The following is a 9,905-nucleotide window of genomic DNA, read 5'->3' on the forward strand; positions in this document are numbered from 1 at the left end:
GTTTTAAGACAGTTTGAGAACTTGCTACTTGTAAGAACTGTTGTTAGATTTTATGTAGAATCATGCATGTGCTTATAAAGTTCAATGAACATCAGAGTTACACAATGGGGATATAACCAATTGTTGTTTGGAATTTTAGAGGAAGCAGGTCTTCAAAAGCTTGAATTTGTTGTTCAATAATGCTGTCTCAAACAGGATTTTCAATAATTTCCATCAAATATTCTATTTAAAAGAAAGTAGTCCTCCATTTTCATTTTCCTTCGGTTTCAGAATCATGCATGTGCTTGTGAAGTTCAATGAACATCAGAGTTACACAATGGGGATATAACCAATTGTTGTTTGGAATTTCAGAGGAAGCAAGTCTTCAAAAGCTTGAATTTGTTGTTCAATAATGCTGTCTCAAACAGGATTTCCAATAATTTCCATCAAATATTCTATTTATTCTATTCTATTCTATTGTAAATTATTTTTGAAAATATTGTACCAAATACATGAGACCTTGCTTAGACTGCGGGAGTAAAGGGACTTTTCAGTCTCATTCTGGCAGTATAAGCAGGGTATATTCTATTCTATTCTATTCTATTCTATTCTATTTAAAAGAAAGAAGTCCTCCATTTTCATTTTCCTTCGGTTTCTCTTGTTTTTCTGTACATAATAATTGTACATAAGGTACGAGTACTGAATGTAGTCTGTAGTTATGTACCATGTATTGGTATGTAGGTACAACTTGATTCAAGTCAAATTATATGGTTCCTAAGTAGGCATTAGGCATTATTTAGGAATACCTACTTGCGTTCATTAACTTATTACCTACTTGATGCTTAATGAATATTTTATGTGACATAATTACTAATTCAACTCCGCTTATACTCCGGTATGTTTTGTTTATGTTTCTAAATATTAGTTTAGTCGCAGTGTAACCTATCAAGATCTGAGCCAAAATTATACCATTTCGCCATTCACTTCAATGTGACTCTTTAGTTCTTCTTATCTTGGATATGCTGTCTACATGGATGTTGCTTTTGAACTAGAGTCCCAATGGAAGTTATGTTTGCAAGCATAGTTAGCAAAAAAAAAGAAGAAAAAGGGTTATTCCTAAATCAAAGAGTCCCTAATTTAAGGCATTACCAAATGAAAGTTTCTCCAGAAACAAAGAACCTAAATGCTCCAAATGGAACTCTTGTGTAACAAGAACTATGTACGTACTCGTACAATCTACAATAGATAACTATTATTATGGTATAATAGTTATTATTAATTCGAACTGTCAAATCATCAACTACTCGTACAACCAGACACCGACTCACGCCTCTGCCTAAAAGTTGGCTAAACTCCATCCGGACTAAAGAAGTACATAGAAACCGCTCCAAGAAATCGGTAGACAACGTCTACTACTTCTAGACATTTTGAACCAAAAGTGTCCAAAAAGCCAGTGATCTTTAACCAGACAGAATAAATATCAACTGCTGCCAAGAGCTCACTAGTGCCTCCAAGAAACCAACTAGACCAGTCAATTTCGCACCCATCAGTTGGAAACCAGTTCTAATAAATCTCAAGATAGCGACGATGTAGTAAGAGTAATAGCACAGACAGGTACACTTCATGTTAAAGCTACCTATCAGATAATTATCATATACAAGCAGATATACAGTTTGTATTCTATTCTAGTCTATTTGCATTGTAGGCATTTGCTGTAGGTACTTCATTTGGACAGTTTTAGTTGTATTCTACACATTTGTTCTGTTTACTCAAAAGTTTCGAGGCATGGGAACTTTTCAGAACAAACTTTGTGGTCATCATTTGGTTAAATTAAAAATTAAATCTCTTTATAATTCCAGACAAAGTTAACTTCTCCTTGAGTATCAAATCAATTCAATTGAAATTTACTGTAGGTATTGTTATTTAAATACGAGTAGGTACATTGCATACAATTTAATTTATTTTTTTAACTTTTTTTTTATTTATTTATCATACTCATTTACAAAAATATGAAGTTTGAGAACCTCCAAGTCAGGAAAACCCAGATAAATTTCAGAGTTTAAAGTCACAGAAATCTCACAGAAATTAAAAAAGTAAAACCAAATCCTTGTACAGGAAACCACTTTTTTTCTCAATTTAATAACCGTCAGGATTATCTTGAGTGGAATGCAGAGTATTTTCACACTCCCGGATTAGTAAAGTAAGTAATTCTTCAGTGATCTATCGGGAACTGATACGTCTAACGTGCTATCGACGCTGGCTACGTTTCGACATTGCAAACTCCTCTAATATCCTCCAAGTGGATATAAACCGATGAATACTACTCGTATTATGAATTTGATGAATTAATTACCACAATAAAAAGTACTTATTACACCCACCAGTAACTATAGTACATAGTACTTGAGTAGTAGGTAACTATAGCAGTAGGTACTTCAGTAGATAGCTTACCAGGTGAAATTTATAGAGCGTGCACGGTCAACTTGCTGAAATCAGTATGCCACGCGCTCTGGTATCCGTAATTCTATCCAGGTCAGTAAACATGACGAGATTTACAATTTACAAGTTTACTTTTCTCTTTTTCCCGCTCTCTGCACGTATAATAAAATATAATTATGTATCTATTTACCTTGGTAAATTGAACGCGAAGAGGAGCATAAGATTTTTATTTTATTTTGGTGCTAGCATGGTAGTAAACATTGGGTACTGGATTATTGAGATATTTGGAAAATCCTACAATCCTGCAGTGAGCACCAAAGTTGTGATAATTATATTAATAACACAAAGAAACTAATACAGACTTTCTCACGCTTGTATGTCTAACAAACTGCAGAACATAATTATAAGTTCTAGAACTAGCAGACTACCTATTTGTAATTAATGAACTTAATCCATCCATATTGCTAATTTAGTTCTACAAATTGATAAAAAACCAAATTGATACAAACTTACCAACTTATTAAATAAACATGATTATTCAGGTAATTACTCAAGTATTCTACTGATAAGTAGGGTAAGTGTACCATTTATTCGCCCACCTAAAAAACGTACCATTTATTGGCCCACCTGCCCACATTTATTTTTCTAATTTTTTTACAATTTACAAGTTTACTTTTCTCTTTTCCCGCTCTCTGTACTTATAATAAAACTAGCTGAATTCCGTCGCTTCGCTCCGGAATCCCGCTAGTTCATCCCGAGGCATGGCCAAACTTGTGGTAGGCCATGCACAAGCAGGTTGAAAACTTTCAAGTGGAAAACCTGAGGTAAAATACAATTTTCTTACTAAATTTATCCGACATAAGTTCCATAATATGAGACGAAAATTTCAAAGTGAAATTCCTCAGACTTTGAAAATGTGTCATACTTAAAATACTTTCACTACCTATACATAAGATACCTAGCCTATATGTATGTACCTGTATCTTTGTATCCTAGCTTGTTCTATACAATGTACCCATTGAAGTTATAGCAACACATGAAAGACACGAATACCTCTCTTCAAAGTCTTTTTAATACTTACCTAGCTTTTGACTGAAAATACAAGTTACCTATGAAAAAGATGGAGGTAAATATATCTCATGGTTTAAAGATTGTGCATATAATCTCAAAATGAATACTGACCTCCAGATGAAAAGAATGTGGAAGAGTACCTGGGTATAATATGATTTTATATTTTATAACCGTCGTTTTAATAAAAATAAAAATATGTATATCTACTTTTAGCATAAATATTTTGACCTAACTTAGGTCACCTAAGCATTGTTCACCAAAGAAAGCACGCGCCAGAAAGGGTGAACCACTAAACTTCCCATCATAAAAGTTTCAAAAGCGTATGAAATTTTCAGGGAGATTAAACTTGTTTAAACTTTTTCTTGCCTGTTTCAGGAGACTTTATCACAACTAGAGGCTGAGAACCCGTCAGCGAATAGTGAAGAATACAAAAGACTGATACCTCGTAAACAAAAACAATCAAATGAACAAATTAGTGCTAGTAATATTCCAACCAGTGATAACAAATTACAGTTAGACAGAAGGAGAACGAATGGCGAAAGAAGAAGACCAAGTGCTCCATCGGAGATTTCTCAGCCCATTCAGCAAAATCCCCAATTTAGTTCTAGAGAAAGTAGTCCTCCAAGAGATACACCAAGACGGGGGAAAGCTGACAATCACAGATGCCCATTCAGCAAAATCCCCAATTTAGTTCTAGAGAAAGTAGTCCTCCAAGAGATACACCAAGACGGGGGAAAGCTGACAATCACAGATTCACACAGAGAGGAGTAATTCCTACAAGACTGAACCCTGAGGAAGTAGACATTAGTAAACCAATCAGAACTGAAAACGTTCCAGTCAGCGATGACAGAGTCGGTCACCGATTAGCCAATCATAGGCCCGAACCGAAAATATCCCAATTTAGTTCTAGAGAAAGTAGTCCTCCGAGAGATACACCAAGACGGGGGAAAGCTGACAATCACAGATTCACACAGAGAGGAGAAATTCCTACAAGACTGAACCCTGAGGAAGTAGACACTAGTAAACCAATCAGAACTGAAAACGTTCCAGTCAGCGATGACAGAGTCGGTCACCGATTAGCCAATCATAGGCCCGAACCGAAAATACCACAACTGCCGATTATTTCCCAGCTGTCATTGCCAGCCAATGAGAGAGCTCCTGATGTGCAAGTTCCAACCACTGGTAGCCCAGAGCAGCGGCATCGTGCTGATTTATATAGGTATCGGCTGAGGACAGCAGGGAGCGAGAGAAGTGAGGGAGTACGTCAGCAGGGAGTTTCCAGTGAGGTTGAAGCAGCAACAGGTCCTAGTGCTGCATCAGAGGAGGTGGTAACCAGGAGAAACTTTCAGTCACGCAGCAGATCACGGATAGGATCAAGTCAGCAGTCAGCTCAGGTAAGATTTTTGAGATAAATATGTATAATATTTTGATAACCAGTGTAGGTTGTAGCCTTGTAGGTGAGTATTAGGTGTAATAATAAATTGTATTTCTTGAAGGTTACTTTGAAAGGTGCAAAAAATACTTACCTACCTACTTACAAAAGTACTTTGGTCTTCTATTCTGGTAACCAAAATCTTACCTACCTATTTACAAAAGTACTTTGGTCTTCTATTCTGGTAACCAAAATGGTTCCATGCGATCTCTAATATTTAAGAAAAATATACAATATTTGACACTGTCAACAGATTTAACAATAACTTAATCATCTGAAAATGTCAGCTGGGAATAGACGGAATCACTCCTAACATAATGAACACATTATCCAAAGTGTCTGATTTACCTAATTTGAGCAATAAATTACCGTCGGCCGTCGGTATGTGTAAGGAGTAAGTAACAATTATTCACACACGATTGAACACCGTTTGGGCTGTCTTTAAAAACTTACCAAAGTTACCAAACTCACCATAAATCTTAATGATTCAAGGAATTTCAAGAAAGTGAACATGGAACACGGGCAAAGAAGCAACTTGTCCAACTTAATGTAATGTTCTGGATGATTTAATTACTGCCTATAACATCTATAATTTCAGTTATGTCTGCAATAATAAGTAATTATGATAGATAATTTGTAATTGCTATATTATCAGCACTTAGAGTCCTAATATGGGTTGCGTGTTGCTGTTATGTAATGCACTTTGAAGACTTTCAAGTCGTTAGTTTTTGTAATGCCTGCAAAACACCTTTGAGTGCGTTTTAAGACAGTTTGAGAACTTGCTACTTGTAAGAACTGTTGTTAGATTTTATGCAGAATCATGCATGTGCTTGTGAAGTTCAATGAACATCAGAGTTACACAATGGGGATATAACCAATTGTTGTTTGGAATTTCAGAGGAAGCAAGTCTTCAAAAGCTTGAATTTGTTGTTCAATAATGCTGTCTCAAACAGGATTTTCAATAATTTCCATCAAATATTCTATTTAAAAGAAAGTAGTCCTCCATTTTCATTTTCCTTCGGTTTCTCTTGTTTTTCTGTACATAATTGTACATTAGGTACGAGTCTAGGAGTACATTCAAAGACTCTTTGCATTGTAGCCTGTAGTTATGTACCAAGTATAATATATGTAGGTACAACTTGATTCAAGTCAAATTATATGGTTCCTAAGTAGGCATTAGGCATTATTTAGGTATACCTACTTGCGTTCATTAACTTTATTACCTACTTGATGCTTAATGAATATTTTATGTGACATAATTGCTAATTCAACTCCGCTTATACTCCGGTATGTTTTGTTTATGTTTCTAAATATTAGTTTAGTCGCAGTGTAATGTACTACATTAATCGTATGTTTAGGATACCCACATCAAGTCTGAGCGACCTCTTCAATGGTATAGCTTTGATAGTATGAGTATTATCACATTATGTATTATATCTTTGATTGGATTGTTCAAGATACCTCCAGTGATCTATCGAGAACTGATACGTCCAACGTGCTATCGACGCTGGCTACGTTTCGACATTGCAAACTCCTCTGATATCCTCCAAGTGGATATAAACCGATGAATACTACTCGTATTATGAATTTGATGAATTAATTACCACAATAATAATTATTACTTATTACACCCACCAGTAACTATAATAGTACATAGTACTTGATTAGTAGGTAACTATAGCAGTAGGTACTTCAGTAGATAGCTTACCAGGTGAAATTTATAGAGCGTGCACGGTGCACGGTCAACTTGCTGAAATCAGTATGCCACGCGCTCTGGTATCCTGCACGACTTGTCAATGCTACTACCAGTAAGAACTATACAGCAACTTTTCTCTATGAAATTACTGTTGTTTTCAGTACCTACTGAATTATTTTACCATAGAACCATAGATCATAATTGAGAGTAATGTGAAAACACTTTTTTTTTTTTCAGTTAGGCTTTTAACCTTTGGTAAGGTCGTTCGCGCCGCTTTCCGGTTAACTAGATCATGTGGTAGAGGTTGAGGCGTTTGAGATAGAGAAAGAGAGGCTTTGAAACATCACCCAAGTAAGCGCAACTGATCTATTGTAACAATTTTGTCTGAGAAGTATGCTGTGTCGTTTTGGCAACCCAAACTTTTGCAGTCCGTAGTCCGTCAACAAATTTTTTTGATTGTTTCCATCTGTTCTGAAATTTCGCTGCACACTGTCAATATTATTGTCAATTCTGTAAAAATATTGATAGTTTGAGGACCGTTTTGACAATAGTTTTTCGTAGGAAAGATTCCTATGTATTGACAATATATTGAAGCACACTAAAAATATGTACTAATTATTACACACTAAAACACATTTAAATATTTTAAATCACAATAAAATAATAAATTATAAAGCGAAGGAACTTTTCAGTCCTATCTGAGCAGAATAAACAAGGTAAATTCTATTTCACTCGTCAAACTACTATGTTCCTGTATACTACCTACTTCAGGTCTTTTACAGAGACATCAAAGAGGCATGCAAAATGTCGGCCTAGATAACGAATGATTTTGTCATAATTATTTTGCAAGTACATAATTAATGCATTTGCAATTAAAGTCTTCAGAAAGAACACAGCTTTGCTATTCCAAAGTCTACAATTAGGTGACCAATTGTGTCAATCTTGAGCAAGCTTTAGACATTCTATTCTATTTGCATTTTATTTGTTGTAGGTAATCCATTTGTTATACAATTTTTGTTGTATTCTACACATTTGTTCTGTTTACTCAAAAGTTTCGAGGCATGGGAACTTTTCAGAACAAACTTTGTGGTCATCATTTGGTTAAATTAAAAATTAAATCTCTTTATAATTCCAGACAAAGTTAACTTCTCCTTGAGTATCAAATCAATTCAATTGAAATTTACTGTAGGTATTGTTATTTAAATACGAGTACATTGCATACAATTTAATTTATTTTTTTATTTATTTATCATGCTCATTTTTTACAAAAATATTATGCATAATTTACATACTAATACTAATCATAAAATATATCCAGGAATAAGTACCCACTTAAATTTCCTAAAGATAGAATATGATCAATATCTAATATTGCACGTAAAGTTAGGTACACACCCTTGAGAAAGTGTCAAAGTTTGAGACCTCCAAGTCACAGGGAAACCCAGATGAATTTTCAAAGTTTAAAGTTACAGAATCATTAAAATAAAGTATAAAACTATCCTTGTAATCACGGAAACCACGTTTCTTCTCCACAATTTAATAACCGTCAGGATTATCTTGAGTGGATGCAGAGTATTTTCTCCACTCCCAGGATTAGTAAAGTAATACCTCGCGTGGTACGTACCCCCGCCGCCCTCCTGGCCGCTGATATCATCCTGACTCGCACCCTGCAATGGGTCTCGATGGTATAGTTGCTTAGCGTAATCTTGTTCCCTCGCTGAAAAAAACCAGCGGATCTTCTTCATGTCCATAGACAACCCTGCAAAAGTAAGAGTCGTTGTCCATTTAAAAACCAATAAAACTTTACCTGATTTAACGTGAATTATTACTTGTTCTTCAAATATTACTTCTCCAAACAGACCGTAAGATAGGTACCTTTTTTTATAACGGCCATGTTTCTGTCAATAAGACCTGTATATTTATGTAAAAGTAGTATTGTTTATTCTGTCCTATCCGATAGTCAAGCAAATAACAGTTACAGGATAAATATAAACATCACTATGAATTGTTTTTCTATATAAGAAAACGAACAAAACCCAACAGACCCACACACCCCAAAACGAAAAAAAAACAAAAAAAAAAAAACAAAAGAAAAAGAAAAAAAAAAAGAGAAAAAAAGAAAAAAAGAAAAAGAAAAAAAAAAAAAAAACGAACAAAAAAACAAAAAAAAAAAAAAAAAAAAAAAGAAAAGATAAATGAGAAAGGAATAAAGATTCAGAAATATAGAATAAGAAAACAAATACACGAGAAGATTATACCATTCCATATAACAATATTATACGACTGATAAGAGATAAATCGACAAAAAATATATGTGATATAAATAAGATTAAATGATATACAGACGAACTCAATAAATTAAAAGAGAACAGAGGAGTATAATATAGAGATATATAGATACTATAAATCAATCACAACATAAGGAATAGAAGATATAGATAGATATTGACATAAAGGAAAAAAAAATAAAAACAAAAACAACACAGAGACCATATGAAATTAGAGAAACATAAAGAAACAAAAAAAGAAAAAAAAAAAAAAAAACACCTTTTGGTGCAGAATTGCATTGCTCCCTTCTCCATAGCAACCACCCAACCAGGAGTAGCTTTTTCTTTTTCAACGAGGTTGCAGCAGAGGGAACCTGCTAACTGCTAGGCTGTGGTGAAGCTTGGAAAGCGCAGGTCGTGAGCTGGAGACCCATAGAGTCCCACCCTACTAGTAGGACTGGCGTTTATCTTCGTCTCACAGTTAACCTGCATTTCCATTATGAATCTCAGTCCCACCAGAGACCTAATCAGGACCGCCCGGAGCTTATCAGAATTTAATACCTAGCTAACAGATATAAGTCCAGGACAGCGCGATAACGCTATCGGCTACTACAACTGTCATTCTCTATTTGTCCATTCGAACATCAGTAAAAGGTCTCTCTATCTCTCTCTATCTCTCGCGTCTCTCTCTCTCTGCAGACTCTCTTTCTCGTCTCCTCTCTCCTCCCAGCTGCGCTCTCTCTTTCTCTTTCTCTCCTCTCTCCTCTCTCGTCGCTCCTGCTCTTCTTGTAGCCTTGACGTGGGCCCGAAAATTCAGCAGCACGGATTGTCGGAGGGTAACAAATCTGAAATCTAATCACGTGCAATGTTGCTTAACTTCGCAGTGATTCTTGGCACTTGTGCATTCAACGCGCCCTGAGGTCGCGGGCAGTCGATTGCCCGGGTCCGGCTGGTTTTCTCAATATCCTGGTCTTCCTGTCTCTCTCCGGGGACGGATAAGACGCTTCAGCAGTTAGGTACA

General features: G+C 35.3%; 1 protein-coding gene across 1 annotated transcript in view; it reads left to right on the forward strand.

Moving 5' to 3' along the window:
• LOC103520444 (proteoglycan 4-like) overlaps positions 1–9,905 on the forward strand; it is a gene marked incomplete at its 3' end in the record, with an annotated part of 16,315 nt that overhangs the window by 1,768 nt on the left and 4,642 nt on the right. Inside the window, exons 3-7 of the mRNA XM_026831560.1 lie at positions 3,865–4,001; positions 4,187–4,883; positions 5,209–5,315; positions 8,209–8,302; positions 8,640–8,795. Coding sequence (XP_026687361.1) covers positions 3,865–4,001; positions 4,187–4,883; positions 5,209–5,315; positions 8,209–8,302; positions 8,640–8,795 — 1,191 coding nt within the window. The remainder of the gene's footprint in view (positions 1–3,864; positions 4,002–4,186; positions 4,884–5,208; positions 5,316–8,208; positions 8,303–8,639; positions 8,796–9,905) is intronic.

This window comes from Diaphorina citri, unplaced genomic scaffold (genome assembly GCF_000475195.1).
Source record: "Diaphorina citri unplaced genomic scaffold, Diaci psyllid genome assembly version 1.1 scaffold3626, whole genome shotgun sequence".
In the NCBI taxonomy this organism is placed as follows: Eukaryota; Metazoa; Arthropoda; class Insecta; order Hemiptera; family Psyllidae; genus Diaphorina; species Diaphorina citri.